The sequence below is a fragment of the Rhinichthys klamathensis genome, unplaced genomic scaffold (assembly GCF_029890125.1).
Source record: "Rhinichthys klamathensis goyatoka isolate OS25496 unplaced genomic scaffold, OSU_Roscu_1.1 h1tg000386l_1, whole genome shotgun sequence".
NCBI classification, from domain to species: Eukaryota; Metazoa; Chordata; class Actinopteri; order Cypriniformes; family Leuciscidae; genus Rhinichthys; species Rhinichthys klamathensis.
The window spans coordinates 913,568-936,985 of NW_026606890.1; the positions used below are offsets into that span (position 1 = coordinate 913,568).

The window sequence follows — 23,418 nt, forward strand, 5'->3', positions numbered from 1 at the left end:
GCTGCTGTTGATTATTGCTGCTGTTGATTATTGCTACTGTTGATTACTGCTGCTGTTGATTATTGCTGCTGTTGATTATTGCTGCTGTTGATTACTGCTACTGTTGATTACTGCTGCTGTTGATTATTGCTACTGTTGATTATTGCTGCTGTTGATTATTGCTGCTGTTGATTACTGCTACTGTTGATTATTGCTGCTGTTGATTATTGCTACTGTTGATTATTGCTGCTGTTGATTATTGCTGCTGTTGATTACTGCTACTGTTGATTATTGCTGCTGTTGATTACTGCTACTGTTGATTATTGCTGCTGTTGATTATTGCTACTGTTGATTATTGCTGCTGTTGATTATTGCTGCTGTTGATTATTGCTACTGTTGATTACTGCTGCTGTTGATTATTGCTGCTGTTGATTACTGCTGCTGTTGATTACTGCTGCTGTTGATTACTGCTGCTGTTGATTACTGCTGCTGTTGATTACTGCTGCTGTTGATTATTGCTACTGTTGATTATTGCTACTGTTGATTATTGCTGCTGTTGATTATTGCTGCTGTTGATTATTGCTGCTGTTGATTATTGCTGCTGTTGATTATTGCTGCTGTTGATTACTGCTGCTGTTGATTATTGCTGCTGTTGATTATTGCTGCTGTTGATTATTGCTGCTGTTGATTACTGCTACTGTTGATTATTGCTGCTGTTGATTATTGCTGCTGTTGATTACTGCTGCTGTTGATTATTGCTGCTGTTGATTACTGCTACTGTTGATTATTGCTGCTGTTGATTACTGCTGCTGTTGATTATTGCTGCTGTTGATTACTGCTGCTGTTGATTACTGCTGCTGTTGATTATTGCTGCTGTTGATTATTGCTGCTGTTGATTACTGCTGCTGTTGATTATTGCTACTGTTGATTATTGCTACTGTTGATTACTGCTGCTGTTGATTATTGCTGCTGTTGATTATTGCTGCTGTTGATTATTGCTGCTGTTGATTACTGCTGCTGTTGATTATTGCTACTGTTGATTATTGCTACTGTTGATTACTGCTACTGTTGATTATTGCTACTGTTGATTATTGCTACTGTTGATTATTGCTGCTGTTGATTATTGCTGCTGTTGATTATTGCTGCTGTTGATTATTGCTACTGTTGATTACTGCTGCTGTTGATTATTGCTGCTGTTGATTATTGCTGCTGTTGATTATTGCTACTGTTGATTATTGCTACTGTTGATTATTGCTACTGTTGATTATTGCTACTGTTGATTATTGCTACTGTTGATTATTGCTACTGTTGATTATTGCTGCTGTTGATTATTGCTGCTGTTGATTATTGCTACTGTTGATTATTGCTACTGTTGATTATTGCTGCTGTTGATTACTGCTGCTGTTGATTATTGCTGCTGTTGATTATTGCTACTGTTGATTACTGCTGCTGTTGATTATTGCTGCTGTTGATTATTGCTGCTGTTGATTACTGCTACTGTTGATTACTGCTGCTGTTGATTATTGCTACTGTTGATTATTGCTGCTGTTGATTATTGCTGCTGTTGATTACTGCTACTGTTGATTATTGCTGCTGTTGATTATTGCTACTGTTGATTATTGCTGCTGTTGATTATTGCTGCTGTTGATTACTGCTACTGTTGATTATTGCTGCTGTTGATTACTGCTACTGTTGATTATTGCTGCTGTTGATTATTGCTACTGTTGATTATTGCTGCTGTTGATTATTGCTGCTGTTGATTATTGCTACTGTTGATTACTGCTGCTGTTGATTATTGCTGCTGTTGATTACTGCTGCTGTTGATTACTGCTGCTGTTGATTATTGCTGCTGTTGATTATTGCTACTGTTGATTATTGCTGCTGTTGATTATTGCTGCTGTTGATTATTGCTGCTGTTGATTATTGCTACTGTTGATTACTGCTGCTGTTGATTATTGCTGCTGTTGATTATTGCTGCTGTTGATTACTGCTGCTGTTGATTATTTCGTTGAGTATTTCTGATGTTGATTATTGCTGCTGCTGTTATTTCTGATGTTGATTATTGCTGCTGCTGTTATTTACGATGTTGATTATTGCTGCTGCTGTTTTTTCCGATGTTGATTATTGCTGCTGCTGATTTTCCTGATGTTGATTATTGCTGTTTTTTCCGATGTTGATTATTGCTGCTGCTGATTTTCCTGATGTTGATTATTGCTGTTATTTCTGATGTTGATTATTGGTGCTGCTGTTATTTCCGATGTTGATTATTGCTGCTGCTGGTTTTCCTGATGTTGATTATTGCTGTTATTTCTGATGTTGATTATTGCTGCTGCTGTTATTTCTGATGTTGATTATTGCTGCTGCTGTTATTTCCGCTGTTGATTATTGCTGCTGCTGGTTTTCCTGATGTTGATTATTGCTGCCGCTGTTATTTCTGATGGTGATTATTGCTGCTACTGTTATTTCTGATGTTGATTATTGCTGCTGCTGTTATTTCCGATGTTGATTATTGCTGCTGCTGTTATTTCCGCTGTTGATTATTGCTGCTGCTGTTATTTCCGCTGTTGATTATTGCTGCTGCTGTTATTTCTGATGTTGATTATTGCTGCTGCTGTTATTTCTGATGTTGATTATTGCTGCTGCTGTTATTTCTGATGTTGATTATTGCTGCTGCTGTTATTTCCGCTGTTGATTATTGCTGCTGCTGGTTTTCCTGATGTTGATTATTGCTGCCGCTGTTATTTCTGATGTTGATTATTGCTGCTGCTGTTATTTCCGATGTTGATTATTGCTGCTGCTGTTATTTCCGATGTTGATTATTGCTGCTGCTTTTGGTTATTGCTGTTGCTGATGGTTATATCTGTTGCTGCAGAGCAAGTACGCTGCTGTGAGCAAGACATGCTGCTGTACAATATTACAATTGTACATGAATTACCCGTAGCAGATCTATGCAAGTTGAGCAGGGGAAGGTGGAGGGTTTCTGAAAGTGCACTGCAACTGCTACAGCAAATGCTGACCAGTGTTTGAAAGTTGAGCAGCTCGTTGGCTACTGAGACATCAGAAACCAATCAGCTGTGCCCTATAGAGAATGATGTGATTGCAAGCAGATTGAGTTAAAGACCAAACAGCCTGTACCATCTAGAGTTTCATGAAATAACTTTTTATATATCAAAAGTTTAATAATTGAATACTTTTTATTAAGCTAGGATGCATGTAATTCATCCAAAGCGACTAATGTTTAAATAATATTGAACATTTTATTCATCAACAAATCCTGAAAAAAGTTGCCATCACTTTGCATCAAGTTTTATTTAGAGGTTTATATAGGGAAAACTTATAGGTTTTCTCTGATCCAGAGCATCAGATCATAAGTTGTTCACAAAAGCATGCACATAGTAACTAAATTAAGCATACTTTTACCAAATTTCAAAATAAATGTGTCTGTGAGGAATAGATTTGGTGCTGAAGGGATGGTGTTTGAAAGCTTTGTGTTGTGACCCAGTTCTCACATCGTGACAAATGCACGCCACACATCGAGCATATTACAGTGTGCAGAGAGGTGAAGTCATGTGAATCAAGCACGGAGCAGTTCGTTTAAAAAAGGCGAAGCATATAAAAAACTAAACAGTAACTTTGGCGAGTGCAGTAATGATGGAGCGGGACAGGCTGAAGCTTGCCTCCCTCTGCCTTTGTTGAACTGTACTGGGGCTTGACAGGACGAGGAAGTTTGGAGAAAGCTGGAGCAGAATGTTTAATGAAAGCAAGGAATCTGTTACTCCACGAACACTACGGAGGAGTGACCCTGTGTTAACGTGAAAGCCAGAGGAATGCAATTATCTGGCAATTTTGAACGCACACCGGTTGTCTTTCCAAAAAAGACTGAGTATCTCATTCACTTTGTTTGGATGTGTGAATAATGACGACTTGTTCTCCAGGACAAAAGCCATGGTAAATTCCCCGTTATGAAACCGGCAGAAAGGCCAAAGGTAAAAGCGAGCTGAAATCACACCAGATGTCTGAAGTCGCGAAGGACCCTTCAGACAAGGGTGGCTAAGTTTGGTTTTTTCCATCTGCTTAATGAGTTTTAGCATGAAGTCACACCTCTGGCATGCCTTTTTTAATTGTTGCAGGGGTTAATTGTCTTCTCTCAAAAACACTGAATCATTTTTATGTTTGAACAGGCCTGTTCTGACACGATTATTCTCGTGGCATACAGTCTTTCAGTACGTGGGATGCACGAGCAGCTGGAAAGCGAATGCCTTGAGGATGCGAATCTGGGAGACGGATCGACGCAGCCTTAAAGCCCAAATATGCAATATCAGTTGCCCAACATGACTCAAGTGCCCTAGAGTATGTGAAGAGTCTCTGCTGCGCGTAGTTTCAGAAGTTTGTTTCAGAAGTTTCACGGATTGCTCGTGGATCCCGGAGTGTCTGACCTCCGTTGGCCCCGCGGGAGCCGTTTCCACGGCAACCCCCCACTCCCCCGAAGCCCCTCCCGCTGCTGATAGTGAATTCCTGCAAGGTCAGAAAGAGAGAGACTCGTCTGTGCACTTGGAGACATTGATAAAGCAAACTGTACTGGTTTAACATGACCCGCCCCCCCCCCCTCCCCTCCCAATTTGGTATTGAATGTTTAGGACAGGATGTGCATTTCAAAAAATATATAAAATCTTAATTAAACCATTTAGAGAAAAGTAAATAAATAAAGAGATAATATAATAATATAATATAATTATTGGCACATGCTTTAGTAAAGGGACTTGCTTTTGTCTACTGCCAAATTTGAACTTTTCAAGCCTGAGGGCAACAGCATTTAAAACTTAACAGAAGTATACTTAGGTTTGCTGAAGCAATAACTACAATAAGAAAATAGGGTTACACTTTATTTTAAGGTGACGTATTTAGGCTACTTAGATAAGTACTGAGTAATATAAATGAACTAGAGTTACGGTTAGGGTTTGGTTTAGGGTTGTTAGTTGTAATTATGCATAATTTACTGTTATTACTATAGTAATTAAGTAGCCTTCATGTAGTAAAGTTTAACTGCGTCACCTTAAAATAAAGTGTTACACTTTATTTTAAGGTGTCCTTGTTACAGTGAAATTATACATTTAAGTACTGAATATTAATTATGTAGCTACTTACTAGTGTTATCTGTTACATATAATTATGTATAATTTATAGTAATTATAAATAATAATGCATTTTTTTTATTTTCTCATGTAGCCTCACCAATTAGCAGACAAATGCTAATGACTGCATTAATGTGTTTTACACTCTGTTGTGTTCTTAGATTTAAATAATTGGCAAAAGCATTAAATGGTCTATTAATTTGTTTGCATTCAGTTTGTGTGTGTGTTGATGGAACTTTTTATTTGATTTATTTTACTTTTACCAATAGGCCTACAGATACATTGAGAGAGAAAGAGAGCAACGCGCTGTTGTGGCATCTCTCCTCCCCCTCTCTCTCTCTCTCTCTCTCTCTCTCTCTCTCTCTCTCTCTCTCTCTCTCTCTCTCTCTCTCTCTCTCTCTCTCTCTCTCTCTCTCTCTCTCTCTCTCTCTCTCTCTCTCTCTCTCTCCGGAAGATCTGAAGGACTGAAGATCATGAGCGCTCAACTCGACCGTGTTTCTCCTCCTGATCTCCGCGCGCACAGTCTCCGCAAGACCAAGAAATAAAATAAAAAAAAACACACACACTCTCTCTCTCTCTCTCTCTCTCTCTGTCTCTCTATCCCTCTCAAATATTCACAGCAGCAGCGCCGGGAATAAAGCTTCATCCACGCTTGGACTCACAGTCTCGCAGTTGTGCGCTTTTATTGAATCAGTCCCTGTGTGAAGGCTCAAGGTGTGTGATATGATGTTGATGTGTGTTGGATTATTCAGCGTCTCTCTGATCGTCTTTGTCCAGCGGCCAGCCGGAGCTTCTGTCAGCAAAAACCCGCAAGGTAAGTTTCCCTCTCGATCCTCCACATGATCACGATATCCACCTTCTGCCCGAGGAATTACTCCTGGTTGATGATTTCTCATTAAGAACAACTTCTAGGACACAGTTTCCCCCAAACACAGCGCTGAAGTAGACTTAAACGGGTATTTTGAACATCTCTGAAGTGTTTATGCTGTGCAGGACTGCAGGTGTGTTTATTATCGTGCCTGTGGGGAATTTCGTGATGGATTCATTTTCTCCTTGACAGCAATAATGATGCACCAGACTGTAAAATATAGAGTATTTTTTTTTTAATGTAGGCTACGTTTACTAGATGTTGAAGAAACCAGTCCTGTTCGGCCTCTTTCTTATAGTCGTTTTTGTACGTTTTTGCTCACTGCATAGGCATATAGGTATGCATGTTGTCAAATTTTTGTTCTGCATTTTGACTGCCTTAGCAATTAGGGCTGCTTACACAACTGGATAAAACTCTCTAAATGTGTTCTTGAGTAAAGCAACCTCGAGTCCAGAGGGCACTGCCCAAAATCCAAAAAAGTTATAATTATAAACAAATGATAACAGGGTTTTCTTAACTTATTGGATTTATCTGCGGATCCGTCTAAAGCACCTGTAGAACAGGGTCATGCACTGCTGGAAATCCTCTAGATTTAAATGATTTATTCACAGTATGACACATATTGTATGACACACACAGATGGAACGACTCCATGCATTTTATTAATATGTTTTTTGTCAATTGTATTAGTTAATAATGTCTAACTATTGCATCAAAAGCAGCATGTGATGGCATAGACTCTGAAACAAATTACTTCAGATGTTCATAAAACTCAAATCCAGGCACTTTTATGGATTGATATGGATTTCATTATGTTTTTAAACACAGTGATGCATTATGTTTGTTTGTGAGCATGCTAATGAACTTATGTAGTCAGTTTCGTCAACATTTGGCTGTAAGAACAGACTAAACTCTTAAAAATATATGTTATTTGTTGGCTTTGATGGTTACATTAAGAACCTTTAACATCCATGGTATACCTTTCCACTGCACTGAAAGATCTTTGGAGTAAAAAAAAAAGGTTCTTTAGATTATTAAAATGTTCTTCAAACTATACATTCTTAAAAATAAAGGTTCTCCAAAGAACCTTTCAGTGATCAGTTCTTAAAAGAACCATTTTAATCATCTAAAGAACCTTTTGTCCAATGGAAAGATTCCATGGATGTTAAAGGTTCTAAATGGAACCATCGAAGCCGATAAAGTAGCTTAATTTTACCTTAAAAAAAAAAAAAAAGGTTCTTTTAAGAACTGTTCACTGAAAGGAACCCCAAATTGTTCTTCTATGACATCACTGTGAAAACATTCTTTTGGAACCTTTATTTGTAAGAGTGTAGATCTATTGGTGATGAAGGCGATTTTGAGCGTTTTTTAGTGTCTCTAGAACGCTCTCAGAATAAAGACATCTCGACGTCAGATTGAGGAGATCTAGATCCCAGCTGAGCACTCATTCCCCATCACTCAGCGACATGCTCTCCGCACAAACAAACGTCAACAAATGGCGACTCCTGGGGCTCCATCCACGCCGACCACATGTTGCACAGTTCCAAATGGAAAACAGTCTCACGGAGACCATTTAAAGGTATTTAGCACCATAAAGTCAAGCATTTGACGTTCACCTGAGACCTGATCATGATCTAGAGCCTGAAAGCGCCCAGTAAACCTCTGGGTGTTTACCACGCTTCTGCATGAGGACTGTAGGAATCGCGTTTGGTTTCGTTTGGAGGTCCCGGCTAATGGACTGTTACGCAAGCATGACGCGATGATGTCAGCGAACGCTCGTGTGCATATGTTCATGTCTGCTATGTGTGTATTCACATTTGCTGATGCTCAGAAGGTTTTCCTGACAGGCCGTGTGGACGACGGAGAGAAAGAGAGCGGGAGGGAGGGAGGGAGGGAGCTGGGGGTTGTTGTTCATCTTGGGTGGTCTGCTTCCCATTGTGGGAAAACTCAATATTTACATTTTGTAATTAGAACTGCTTTCACTCTTTCATTTTCCACAACAAGGATTTACGCACATCTTCCAGGGGAAGGTGGCAGCGTCGGGCCTAATGTCCTGCACCTGTTCATCACCGCTAGACGCTCAGGTCAGCGTTCCGTGTGTGTGTGTGTGTGTAGAGATGATGTTGTTGAGAGCGCATTGGTGTCGTTCATGAAAGTGGTTCTGCTCTTTGAGTTTTGTGCTCCAGATGTCATGGCAGAGCTGTTGAGTTTGTGATAATGCACTGAAACGACATAATGGAGAGGGAAATTGCACAGCAGTTGCATAGCAGTTTATATCAATCTTTAAAAAAAAAAACAATTTCTTTCTTAGTTTGCTCTCTGTCATTTTTTTCTGTAACCCGGTTGTACGCTTATTCACTTTTGCTTTATCTATCTATCTATCTATCTATCTATCTATCTATCTATCTATCTATCTATCTATCTATCTATCTATCTATCTATCTATCTATCTATCTATCTATCTATCTATCTATCTATCTATCTCTTTTTTATTTATCGGTTCTTTTCCTTTGTTCTTTCTTTCTTCATTTCTTTCATTTGTTCATTTACTGTTGTGCTTTCATTCTTCCTTTTCTTCATTCATCTGTTTGCTCTATGTTTTCTTTTCCCTCTTTATGTTGCTCTGACACTCTTTCATTCACTGGTTGGTTCATTCATTCATTCAATCATTATTTCGGTAACACTAACCTAGTGCTTATTTGTTACAGAATTTATTACGTTAACTTTAGTTAATCAAATTAGCTCAGGTCCATTTAATAACATTTATCAGATGCAACTTTTGAAATGATAATGCATTAGTAAATGTTTAAGTTAGCAAACTAAGATTAAATTCATTTGTTGTTAGTTCCTGTTAAATAATGTAGTTAACTCTTATCAAATTTGTAAAGTTGTTTTGTCATTCATTGGTTCTTTTGCCTTCAGTCTGGATGTGAATGTTTTGATTATCAAACGCATCAGTGGCGTATAAAACAGTGAGTGGTTAAAGTGTGCCGTTTGTCAGGTCAGTAGTTATTAAACGCAGATGTTCGCCAGATCCTTCACCGGTGTCACCGTAATTGCAGGTTACCAGCACCGTAAGATGATCACAATTCATTGTAAATGGAATAAGGATGCTTTTAAAACCCCATGTGCAGTAAATGACTCGAAGAGAAAGAAATGCTCATTTTCTTGAGGTGCTGAAGGACTTTTTGCGCGTCCACCACTTCTGAGTGTTTCTGGCCCGGATGTGCCGGCTAACAGTGCCAAGGCAACCGGCGGTGAGTTTGTGACATGCCACAGCGGTGTGTGTGTTGATGTAACCTCTAGTCCGTCTCCCCGTTCACCCCGAGGCAAAACCCCTGCCAAGCAGACCCTGCTGGACAACTCCAGTGTGGGAAATACACATTTCCCTTGAATAGCAGGAGCCCGAGGAGGAGGCCTGCCGGGGAGGGGTGGCGTGACAGCGGTTTGGGGGTTTGTTTGCTTTGTGTTGCCTTTCACTCAATGAAGTTGGAGTATTCTTTTGTAAGTCTGGAGCAATGGCCTTGTCAGAGGCGGGGACGGATGATCCCTCGGCGCTTTGGTTTAGAGAATATCTGGAACAACCCTGTAGGAGAGAACTATCGAATGAGATCTCTTTATTATCTCTGTTTTTTGCTTCTAGACTGCCAGATTAAATGGAGAAAATGTAGGTTTATGCGTCTCGGATGTTTCTCTTGAGGAAAACAGTTTTCTTTGTTTTAAAGAGTTTCAAAGAACATCCTAATGCCTCAAACTGTGCTATGACGCCAACATTTTATTTAAACTTTAAATTCTCCCAAAAACAAATGATATGAGGATGCATTTAAACAGAACCCCCCCCCCCCCCCCCCCCCACACACACACACACACAAAGATCTCAGTAATGTCTCGGCTGTTTCTCCTAGACTTCCATGAGAAATTGCATCAAATTCAAGTCGCTGACTTGTACGACCACTGGCTCTGCTCCCTTTTACGTATCAATCTATAATCAAAAGAATTTCAATGTGAACTTCAAAAGTTTATCAACACACACACACACACTCACACACACACACACACACACTGAGATCTCAGTAATACCTCAGTTGTTTTTCCTAGACTGCCAGGAGACTGAATGGAGAAAATGACTTTTGCCAAAGCTTCATGCTTCTCAGATCTCTCATGAGTTAAAAGAGTCTGTGTTTGTCTCCTTTAGGGTTTCAGAGGACATTTTAATGTCTCAAACTGTGCTCATTTGCCAAGACACCAAAATCTAGAATCAAAAGTAATTTCAATGTGAAATTTCAAAAGTTTATCATCAAATTCTCCCCAAAACAAATGATATGAGCATGCATTTGGACAGAAAAAAACAATGGGACCTCAGTAATGTCTCAGACTGCATGAGATTGAATGGAGGATGATTGATGTCTCTCCTGCTTCCCGGATTTTTCTCTTGAGGAAAAAGACCCCGGTATTCTCACACACCTCTCTCTTCTAGAGTTTCACTGGAGATTTTAATGTCTCAAATTAGGCTCGGATTTGCTGAGACTTAAAATCTGTAATCAATAATTTCACTGTCATCTTCAAACATTTATCATCAAATCCTTGCAAAAACAACATATCTGAGCCATCAATTGGAAAGAAAAAACACTGAGATCTTTAATACCTCAGCCTTTTCTTCTACATTTGGAAACTTTTTCTGCTTTTCAAATGTTCCTCTTGAGGAAAAATACTCAACAATCAGAAGTCAGAGATCTCAGTATTTCTCATCAAATCCTATCAACATTCTCATTTATATATATATATGTCAACTATATTTTATGACACCAATTTGTACTTCTTTCTTTCAGGAGAAGCATCTCAGGCATAGTCAATTTAAACAACTATTCCATCCAGAGCAATGACAGAAAAACTGACATTTGCAATAGTGTGTCTCTCTGTTTTGGCGAAATGAGACTTTGGTTGTTATAATCTATTTCATGTATAGTAGTTTTATTATGGCTTTGGTGAAGTTTTATTGTGGATGTGGATGTTTTTGTGCTTTTTTGTTTAATGCATCTAGCCAGTCTTTTCCCGCCTTGTTGTTTCTCTGTTCGTATCGTATATTTTCCACAAATGCCTCGCTTTCTCTCCATTTAACCCACAATCAAGAAAGTCTCTCACCAGTTTTTCATCTCCATATTCCATTTTTGTCCCAAAGTGGAGTGTGCATTTTTGAAGCAGCGTTTATAGTCGGCCACATGGCGGAGTATGTTTACTGTTCATGTGTCTAATGCCGCGTTCCAGGCAATCTGTAACCCGTGTTTTTCCAACCTTATACCCGTGAAAGTGCACTGGAACGGCAGTCAAACCCGTGACTTCCCACCCGTAAACTCGTACTAGATCGATGTACTCCCAGTTACGAGCTCTGACGTCACATAGCCCGCGAAACCATACAAAACAACAATGGTTTGTTTACATCTAGCTACCACAATTCCTTGCGCTCAGGTAGTTTGGCGTGACTGGCCTGGAACGCGACAAAGTTGTGAGTCGTGATTTACGTGCTCAAAAACCTGCCTGGAACGCAGCATAAAGGCTTGTTCAGACTGGGACGTATTTTGCGCGCGTTATTCGCCGACGTTTAACGCCTCGTGACTAAACAAAGGGCGCCTATGTGAGTGTGCACACCGACGCGAAAAACGCCACGCGTAAAAGCGTCATTTTTTTAAAAACGCCTCGGGTTCGTTTTTTTGGTTTGACGCGCCGCGTCAAAAACTATCCGACCAATGAGATTGGCGCTTTTGCTCACGTGTCTGGAGCTTCTGAAGTTACAGTAAAACACAACTTGGGGGCGCTCAAACACAAAACGGTCTTGCCGAGCACACATACGTAACGGCGAAGAAGATATACGCCAAGTAGCGTCTGACTGCCGGGAAGAAATAAGACGAGGAAGATGCAAGGCAAGATGAATGTAGAGCTGCTGGTCTCGTTGGTGTCGGAACATAAAGAACTATATGACAAACGCGACAGCGACTACAAAATAGGACTATTTCTGTTTTACATTAAGCGCCATCTAATGTCAGGGAATGAAATTGCATGTTCACTCGGCTCAACGTCAGGGAAAATCGCTTGGGTGTGAACACAAAAAACGCGTTGAAAAACGCTGACGAATAACGCGCGCCGATATTCGCCCCGGTGTGTACGAGCCTTATGTGTACAAAACCTGAAAAGCACAGACTTTCTGCTACCGTGATAATTTTGTGAGGTTTTTTACCGATTGACGACACGCAACAGAATGAGCGCAATTGACAGTGGAAAGCGACAAGCCTTACTTGTAATTTGATCAGCTAATGCATAAGTTTACAATGTTTTTATTGCCGAGGCTTTTTAGGATGGGTGGAATCTGCGATATTGGACCCAGTTTGTTTGCTCACTTCAATGGCTGCAATACGCTGTGTTTTCCACCAACTGGGGAAATACTATTGGGTAAATTGGCAGTGGGCGGGATCACACAGATCAAAACAAAAACAGACATTCCGACACGGAACTCACATTCTAAAGTAGAATAACTGTTTAACTTAACCCTTAACTAAGCACCTTTATAATACAAAAACAAATGTTGTCATGACTTCTTGATCCTACTTCGGTATACACCATATTGCTGAATAATTACCAATTCACAACATGATATTACCATGTTTGCACAATCTTGCTTCACAAGTAAATGTATCTTGTTTTAAAGTATGTTTAGATATTTTTACTGAAAAACAAGACAAATAAATGATTAATAAAATGATTTACCTCAGTGTTAGGAGATTGTATCACGTTCAAATGAAAGGCAGTTGGAGTGGAACAGCTTTTCTCTCTGATATAATTGGTGACTGTTAGCAGTCAGGACGGGTGTTTTTTTCCTCGTCGAAGGCATCGTTAGCAGACAGAAGGAAAGCAAACATGCCTCCGCTAATTAGCGGGTTGGGCTGGAGGTATATACATAGCCTGTGTGCGCTTTACGCTCTAACGTACAATTACTACGCCAGAAGTGACACTGCTGGGTTTAGATCATTAAGAGTTTACACTGATGGTGCGGTCAGCTTCAGAGCAAGTGTGGAGACCACATCTGTAGGTGTTAGCGAGAGCGCGTGAATGCCTTCCTAGTTAAACGTGTCGATGTCACATGAGGAGGGAGGAAATGCATCTTAATTGAAGCCTTTTATGGTGAAAACAGAGTTGGATTAATGCATTAAACGTCCGCGTTTTGTGTTTTTAACACCGTGCGTTCTGTTCCGGTTTAGGAGTTCAGTTTAGGATTAGTAAAAAATGTATATATACCCAGCTGTAATGTGTTGTATGTAATTTTATTTTTGTGATTTTATACCTGTGGTTATCTTTAAGGTTGCCTTTTTTACACCTGGCTGGGGGACTACCGATGAAAAGTAGCACTTTTGAGCTAACTCGGGTACATTTACATTGTTTTAATGTTGATTTATGTGCACTGTCCCCTTTCAAATAAAGAGAAATGAAAAGCTAACAAAAATATGCTCTAAGTATGTTTTGGCAAGTTATTTCGGAACGTTCACTAACCGTTTAAAACTTCCAGTTTTTTAAACATTCCAAAAACGTTTTTTAATGGAACATTCAATTTGATAATTTTGCAAACATTATAGGAATGTTTACAAGAATAACATAAAAAAAAAACATTTAGATGAACGTTCCATCAATGGTGTATTTTTGTGCTTATGTTTTGAGAACGTTATTAAATACTAAAGCCAACAAAAAAACATTCTGTTAATGCTAGAGGAGCGTTTGTTCTTAGCTTTGAGAGATCCTTGCCAGAACGTTCCAAAGAAACGTATGATATTCTGAACGTTTTCAACAAGACTCGTCAGTGTTGCACCTAGTGCTTTGCTGAATCTTCACATGCACGTGTAAAATCCTGAGTGTCTCAGACAGGCGTCTATTTTAAGCGTCTCAGTGGCAGGAGAGCAGTTAACACAAAGCTAAGATAAAAATACGGAAAAAGAAATATGTATTTATGCTAAATATTGTACCCTTGAAATGAGGCAAATTAAAGATTCCCCTTAGTGTTTTGATGTTGTATAATGTGATGTTTCACTAGTACTTGATGCTTCTTTGCATCTCTGCCATAGGGACTAAATGCTATAATGAAATATGCCCAGTTATAAGTATACGCACTAAACTTGCCGACGGCAGGTGTGGGAGAAGTTGAGTCGGGACCCTTCCTTTAAGAGCATGAGGAGAGAGAGGCTTCACGTCTGTTAAAACAGATGGCAGGGGCAGGGTGGGAGATATTCGAGAAACCTGATGTTGAGATGAGCTGCGTCAATGAAGAGCTTCTTAACCGAAGTGAGAGAACTAACTGTAGGATGTAGAGCTTCACTTTTTTTATGATGCTATTCACATAAAGATTTTCATCTTTGAAATGTCTGAAAGCGACCTGAGGTCATCCTTCACTCTCTGTTTGAGCTGTTCTCTATTTTAAAGAGGAAATCAGGCAACATGGAGCCTTTGATAAGACTCACTTCAAGTGTGAATCTCAGAAACTATCTATCTATCTATCTATCTATCTATCTATCTATCTATCTATCTATCTATCTATCTATCTATCTATCTATCGTATCTATCTATCTATCTATCTATCTATCTATCTATCTATCTATCTATCTATCTATCTATCTATCTATCTATCTATCTATCTATCTATCTATCTAATGTCTGTCTGTCTGTCTGTCTGTCTGTCTGTCTGTCTGTCTGTCTGTCTGTCTGTCTATCTATCTATCTATCTATCTATCTATCTATCTATCTATCTATCGTATCTGTCTATCTATCGTATCTATCGTATCTATCTATCTATCTATCTATCTATCTATCTATCTATCTATCTATCTATCTATCTATCTATCTATCTATCTATCTATCTATCTATCTATCTAATGTCTGTCTGTCTGTCTGTCTGTCTGTCTGTCTGTCTGTCTGTCTGTCTGTCTGTCTGTCTGTCTGTCTGTCTATCTATCTATCTATCTATCTATCTATCTATCTATCTATCTATCGTATCTGTCTATCTATCGTATCTATCTATCTATCTATCTATCTATCTATCTATCTATCTATCTATCTATCTATCTATCTATCTATCTATCTATCGTATCTATCGTATCTATCTATCTATCTATCTATCTATCTATCTATCTATCTATCTATCTATCGTATCTATCGTATCTATCTATCTATCTATCGTATCTGTCTGTCTATCTATCTATCTATCTATCTATCTATCTATCTATCTATCTATCTATCTATCTATCTATCTATCTATCTATCTATCTATCTATCTATCTATCTATCTATCTATCTATCGTATCTGTCTATCTATCGTATCTATCGTATCTATCGTATCTATCTATCTATCTATCTATCTATCTATCTATCTATCTATCTATCTATCTATCTATCTATCTATCTATCTATCGTATCTATCGTATCTATCTATCTATCTATCTATCGTATCTGTCTGTCTATCTATCTATCTATCTATCTATCTATCTATCTATCTATCTATCTATCTATCTATCTATCTATCTATCTATCTATCTATCTATCTATCGTATCTATCGTATCTGTCTATCTATCTATCTGTCTGTCTGTCTGTCTGTCTGTCTGTCTATCTATCTATCTATCTACTGTCTATCTATCTATCTGTCTGTTTATCTGTCTGTCTGTCTATCTATCTACTCTATCTATCTATCTATCTATCTATCTATCTATCTATCTATCTATCTATCTATCTATCTATCTATCTATCTATCTATCTATCTATCTATCTATCTATCTATCGTATCTGTCTGTCTATCTATCTATCTATCTATCTATCTATCTATCTATCTATCTATCTATCTATCTATCTATCTATCTATCTATCTATCTATCTATCTATCTATCTATCTATCTATCTATCTATCTATCTATCTATCTATCTATCTATCGTATCTGTCTATCTATCTGTCTGTCTGTCTGTCTGTCTGTTTGTCCATCCGTCCGTCCGTCCGTCCGTCGTACACAGTCTTAAAATAGGTTTAAGTGAATTTGAGTACATATTGTGGAAAATAAGTAAGTAATTTGTCATCATTAAATTTACATTTAATTTAAATGCACTGTTAATATACAAGACGGCCACCTCAGTTTTTGGCCAGTGTTGATCAATCTCCTATAAAATATAAAATATATTCTAAAAAAATAGCCAAGAATTGGAAGCTGGTTTCCACAGTATGCATAATATATGCAGATACACACTGCAAAGAAAGAGAGTGTTTTGGTTGTCAAATTCTTAAGCCGTGAACAGAATTAAGAAGGAAACAGCCTTTCCTCGCTCACCTTGTCTGAACATCCCTTCATTTAGCGACATAAACTCTCAGCCAGAACTAGTCACAACCCTGAACGGATTTAAGTGAAAGTGGAAAAGAAATCCGTCCTCGTTCCCTTTAATGAGGCTTTTCTCTCCTGCCACGGATGGCCGTGTCCTCAGACTGGAATCTGAACGGGTTGTCCGTCAGCGGCCCTGCAGGTACCGGCGCTGTTTGCACAGGGGTGTTCGTGATAATCCCACTCCTGTTAACAAAACACGAGCAGAGCTGCTGGAGCAGAGCACAGGCTTATTCACAGTGATGTCAGGCACAGAGTGGCATTATACCGCTGGAATGGCAGAAATGAGGAGAATCTATATTTAACAAGAGTTATTTGATATACAGTCAAACCAAAAATTATTCAGACACCAGATATCATTTTTCATATTGTTTTAGTGGGTGCAGGACTCTATAGTTTATTTATGTAAGTGTGGATAGCCAAATAAAATAAACTGTGACATTATACCCAAAAATTCTTCATACAGTGAGTTGACTACCAGTAAAATGTATAAAAATTTGGGACCAAAAATTATTCAGACACTTTGACCTGACATGTTTTTTTTTCTTTAATTGCTAATGCGACCTTTAGTTTTCACACCACAGACTGAACAAAATTAAGCATTGGTAATGGGTTGAGCTAAATTGTTATAATCTAATTGTGTAGTTAAATTTAACAGCTGACAAATATTCAACATAATTCATTTGTGAGACAGTCTAACTACTGATGAGTTCTTGTCATATTTTATCACCATTTTTTATGGTACTATATTAGCTATAGCGAATAAACTGTGATAATGTGAGAAATGTTGTAGGTGTCTGAACACATTTTGGTTTGACTGTATATATATATATATATATTCCTGTAGAGCCTTTTTTGATTCCCCGAAACATCAACATTTCTAGAAGCAGCTGCACAATGGCTGCTTGTATTCATTTTAATTCTGTTGTAGGTCTGCAACACATTGTCCCCGCTCAAGGGTATTAATTATTTTCATGAGACTTCCTTCCATTTGTTGTGGCGCATTTATCGATATCAGGACTCGGGCGCCGAGGGCTGAGCAGCCGCAATGTCAGTATAAAAACACTCTGACTCACATTTTCCTTCATGACATCAAATTAATGCCGTCTCGATTCCCAAGAACACGCAAACCGTGCACACGTAGCCCTGCATTCATTTCGATGTGATTGTGAGTACTCTTTTGCATTAATAACTAATAGTGGCTGGTTGTTTAACACTGAATGAATACGGTCTGTTGAGCTGTCAATCATCTATTCTCTGAAAATTTGGGTTGTTTCAACCCATGTTTGGGTCAAATATGGACAAACACATCCAATTGGGTTTAACATTTATTTAAAAATTAACAACGCTTGGGTTTGTCCATATTTGACCCAAACATGGGTTGAAACAACCCACATTTTTAGAGTATAGATGATTGACAACTCAACAGACCGTATTCATTATTTAGCATGTAGAAGGTAAGAAATAACAATCTTTCTTATTCTTTCGTAATTCAAAACCACTGATGAGTGTCATATAATATCTGTTGGGCAAATATTTGGGCACACCTGACTGATCATATGTTCATCATGATCGAGGACTTTGCATTGCACAACAGTAATGGGCTATTGAAAATAATTAAGTGAGACATTTTATTTTACTTTCAACTGCATATAGCGGGCAAAAATGTGTCTACAATTTAGCTCTTGCTCCTGCAGCTTTAAGATATAGGCCAACCAAGTAAACTTTCAGAAGTCATAATTTTAGCTACAATCAATTAATTTTGCTTGAGCAAAAGTCTTCTTAAAGTCAAACATTTAGATATTTAACATTTATACTGTCTTTTTGCAAAACATTTTGTTACAGCTGAAACTCGTACATCATACACTCTAAAAATGCTGGGTTGTTTTAACCCAAATTTGGGTCAAATATGGACAAACCCACCAAGCCATTGGGTTACTTTTTTTTTTATTCAATTTTTAACCCAATGTTTGAGTTTGTCCATATTTGACCCAAAATTGGGTTAAAACAACCCAGCATTTTTTAGAGTATACGAGTACTGCGTAGCAAAAGAAAATCTAAATTCTTCTGTCATTATATCTTGACACTGCAATATTATATATTATCTTAGCTTGTGTTTCCATGAACAGTATTGAAGCTTTTGTGAAGGTGGTGGTACATCTAAAGGCAAAATATTCACCTACAATAGCCCAAAAGCTCAATATGTCTTCATCTTCCTTTCTTTTTCACCTCATTTGTACTGTAAGCGTCAGTGAACGCAAACAAGCATCCGGATTCTCCCTGCTGACCCCGGCCTCTCCAAAAGCACACTTATTTATTGCGTCGTAATATAAACAGCATGCCTCAGATTACGTCTGCAATGTTACTCTTTTGGGATTCAAACGTTTTTTTGAGTGTAACCTCTTTCTTTTTTTTGATGATGATGGAGCTGAAATATGAGACTTTTGGATTTTAGGAAACAGATTCAGGCGCAAAGCATTCTGGGAAGGCATTTTGATGCCCAGCTCACGGCTAGTTTAGCTCATTCGATTCGGTACTATGGGAACGATGTGACGAGTATCCGATGGTAATACAATGGCAATGGAATTACAATGATTTAAATAAGGTGTTTAATCATAATCGAAGGTATTCTAAACAGTACTTTGTATTACAATGCTTCAAAAACCATCATACTGCATTGGTCAAAAGATTTTTCCTTTTTGTTAGTGGATCTCTAGAGAGGAAATGTTGATTTAACTAGTTTTCATGAGTTTCAAGGAACATGTCCAAGTAAATGGATAAAAGCTTAATTTTGGTTGTTTACATTATATAGTTGTTCAAGTCAATATGACTTATACAAACATTTACATTACAGCTTTTATATCAACTTAATGATGTAATTATGTTTCTACGTCGAAATTTAAAACAGTGACTGTATAAAAAACAACTTTTCATAATAGATCTATTTAGACATGAGACATACATCAAAATGCTCCTACCTAGAGTTAATATTCTAGCTAACTATCGAGTTTCTGGTCATTGAATAGCGTTTCTGAGGTAACGTACCGTCACGTGACATTGGCCTGTTGTTAACACACTGTTTTACTGATGTTTTACAATGTTTAGTGAAGTTTTGTTTAGGCATCAGCTGAAAACATCTATCAGTTCATCATAATGAAAATAAATCCAAATGGATTCATCCATATTGTCAATGTCAACTCTTATTTGAATCTCTGTACAAAACAAGGATATTTTTGCACGTATTCAGCATCATTTACAGGTTGATACAGAAAATGATACAGATTTTTTTGCCTTTTAGGGTTATAAAGAAAGGACAGAAAGTGATGCATGAGGATTTGACGTGGGACAGATTCAAACTGGCATCAACTCTATAATCTGCACTTCTTGTAGACCGCATTTTTACAAGATCAACATAATTAATAATTATTTAAAACCACTACATATCGACCAAATTATGCACAATGTCTTATTAATTCATCAGTGTTGTTAGGGTAATTCAGATGGCGAACACAAAACAGCACAATGCAGACATCGTTCTTGATGGATGTGTGTTTGTGTGTGTATCTGAGCGAGTGTGTGTTTGTGTGAGTCTGTTTACAGACTGCATGTGTTTACATTCCGGGGAGCCGGTCCAAGCTTCAGAGACTGCAGTAAATGAATGAAAGGAAATGCTTTATTCTGCTCGGTAATGGAAAAACACTCCACAAACTCAGCTGTGGTGAAAATGAAGCTGCCGTCTGCCAGCTCGCACCAAGACGGCACGATGTTCCCCGACTCCATACGAGGAGACCCTGGGAAAGACTGGGAAACTCGTACTAATGCAGTTAAACGTCACATGTGTTGCAAATCCTAGTGTTCCGACTCCATAGGCGGCGTTTTAAGGCATCATAGGGGTTTGAAGGCTTTAAAGGTAGGCTGTGTCTTTATGCTGCCTCCCTTATTTCACCCAGGGCAGCATTAAAGGGATAGTTCACTTTGAAATTAATTTTTGATATGTTTTAGCTTACCTCAAGGGCATCCAAGATGTAGGTGTCTCCGCAGTAGTTTCAATTTTGATATTTTTAGGTCAAACCGTTCTTGTCTGTCAGTCATATAATGCAGGTCTATGGTCACCACCTCAAAGAGCATGCACAGAGAAGTCCAAATTAAACATGATTTAATGACTCGTAAATGTAAGTACACATTGATGGCCTAAGACACGAAACGAGCGGTTTGAGTGAGAAAACGAACAGTATTTATATCGTTTTTACCATGTGACCACAGCCACGGAAGTGATCTCTCGCGTGTGTACGTCACTCATTGTTTACACAGAGATTTCGGAAGTGTTACCTTTCACTGTGAAGATCTAAACATATTTAGAAATACAGGAAATCGCAATGGAAGACGATTTCGATATATCAACAGACAACTAGGGCTGGGCGATATGACCAAAATCTCATATCACGATAGAAGTCATTTCATATCCCGATAACGATATATATCACGATATACTGTAAAACTTCAAATAATAGCCCGGGCTTTTATTTTCCCAAATCGCCGAACTGCACCGGCTTGTATTTGAGGCAGGCGTCTATGAGACCGGCCTTTCATTTAGTGTAGGCCTAGAGATAACGAAGATTACGTTTTATTTATAAATGTGTTTAACAAATCCGTTAATCTAAGAATTAGCCTAGGCTACTTTATTATGTCTAAAGGGGGTCGCTCACCGGACGAGAAGCGCGCGCGCCGTGTCTATAGCAACTCGAGGTATCGCACACACACCGGACGCGCGCTGTCAGTTTATGGCCAGCAAATTGTTATGTTTAAGGACATTATGGAATTAAGATCATGTCTGTACTATGTTATGATAGTACTGTACAATTAAATACAATCGTTGCTTAGTCTGCAGTCTGAACACTTTACCTCAGAGCGTCCGTTAACTGAATGAATTGGGAATATCACCTGAAAATCCGATAATAACAGCATCAATTTGAATTCAACCAGCTGATTTCTGTAAATGAATGTACAACTAAATGTATGTTGCAGCACAGGGTGAAGTCAGTATATAACGATAATTGTACATTTAATATAACCATAGCTTTTAGATTATTGGCAGAATTAAAAAAAACGAAACGATGTGACAGCCATGGGCTGAACAATACATTACTGGTAATATCCATCGAGCCTATGAACTTGTTGCCCGAAACACATCAACAAGAAAGAATGAAGGCTATACCCTGTAAAACGATCTCCTTCTCTCTCCGGCCTCCGCTAACTCTGCTTGCGCTAACAACTCCGCCCAGATGCGCGCAATCTGCACCACAGAACTGGTTTAAACAGACGATCTGACGGGTTTTAGAAGATTAAATACAAACCGAAACTAAAAAACAGACCAGGCCTCTATTTGAGACTGGCGTTTATTTATCCAAACCACCCTAAAATGGTCAATACAACAAATAGAAAGTTAACCAAACCATCTAGCCCCTCGTTTAGGAACGAGCTCCTCGGTTTGTTCTGGCTGGTTCTTCTCCTGCTCGGAAACACCCGGTTCTGTCACCCCTTCATTCATGCTGTTATTCACGTTTCTGCCTGCATCCCCATGGTGGCGTGAAAGATTGCAGTCATCCAAATTTTTGCCGTAAACAATGTTTTTTTGCGACACCACGATATAAACGATATGGCATAATATGAAACGATAGGCTTTTTATATCGTCCATCCGATATATATCATCATATCGCACAGCCCTACAGACAACGTTGATTTTTTTCAGAGAGATCACTTTCCGGCGCTTGCGCAGACCGAAGCGCCCGCGCCCTCAGATCACTTGGACGTGGCTGTGTTTACAAGAGGTAAAAACGATATAAATACTGTTCGTTTTCTCACACAAACCGCTCGTTTCGTGTCTTAGGCCATCAATGTGTACTTACATTTACGAGTCATTAAATCATGTTTAATTTGGACTTCTCTGTGCATGCTCTTTGAGGTGGTGACCATAGACCTGCATTAAATGACTGACAGAAAAGAACGGTTTGACCTAAGAATATCCAAACTGAAACTAGCCTACTGCGGAAACAAAGACACCTACATCTTGGATGCCCTTGAGGTAAGCTAAAACATATCAAAAAGTGAACTATCCCTTTAACGGTTTCCTTCCTGGAAATGAGCTCATTAGAGTACTACAATATTAGCTTAGAAACATGTTAAACAACAAAAAGTAAAATATGAACAAAAAAGTAGTTTAAATAATTTATCTTAAGTGAATATTTTGCCCTATATGTGTGTGTTCTACCGTATATATTTGTATGCTTATTAGAGTACAGATTTTAGCTTAGGAAATGTCAGGTCAGTTTAGATGCTGCTTTATATATATATATATATATATATATATATATATATATATATATATATATATATACACACACTCACACACAGTAAATAAATTAATGATTCTAATACAAATGCTAATGAGTTGAATAGATTAGTCTGCATATCGGCAGAAACTGTGAAATTGCTCACATCTCACCTGCCAAAATTTGATGTAATGAGCCAAACATTCATTATGAATATATAACTTCCATTTCATTTGAATTCTCTTTATCCATATGACAATATCTGTAGTGCATGCAAGCATTTGTGTGTGTGAGCATACAATTTGTTACAGAAAACGTAAATAATTTTGTTAATCTAAGGAGTAACATGCAGTCTATTGAATTAAAAAATGATTGTCAAGGCAATCACGATTGTTTTGCATCGAGCAATTGAAGAACCGTGATCTTTAAAGCCCACTACATGATATGGGCGTTATTATTTTCCTCTTAAAATCTAATAAACCTATCTTAAAATCTGGGCAAACTAATGACTCTGATAGGCAAATATATGAAACCCACCAGTTGCAATAACATGCGCATTCACATATTGGATGATTTAGATGCACATCTTTTTAAATGAGGCTTCTGGTTTTATTGTGCATGACCCAATAAATTCCAGAGTGCAGACTATTTTTCTTATTGCATATCATGTTTCACTCTGAAATATGTCAGATACGGAAGGAAAATAGTTTGCAA

The 23,418-nt window shown here is 38.2% G+C and overlaps 1 protein-coding gene across 2 annotated transcripts in view; it reads left to right on the top strand.

Annotated features, from left to right (window-relative positions):
- Nucleotides 1-5,542: 5,542 nt before the first annotated feature.
- Nucleotides 5,543-23,418, top strand: part of scube3 (signal peptide, CUB domain, EGF-like 3) — a 168,496-nt gene continuing 150,620 nt past the window's right edge. For both annotated transcript variants that reach the window (XM_056233995.1, XM_056233996.1), the window contains exon 1: nt 5,543-5,925. In XM_056233995.1, coding sequence (XP_056089970.1) covers nt 5,835-5,925 — 91 coding nt within the window. In that variant the 5' untranslated portion in view covers nt 5,543-5,834. The remainder of the gene's footprint in view (nt 5,926-23,418) is intronic.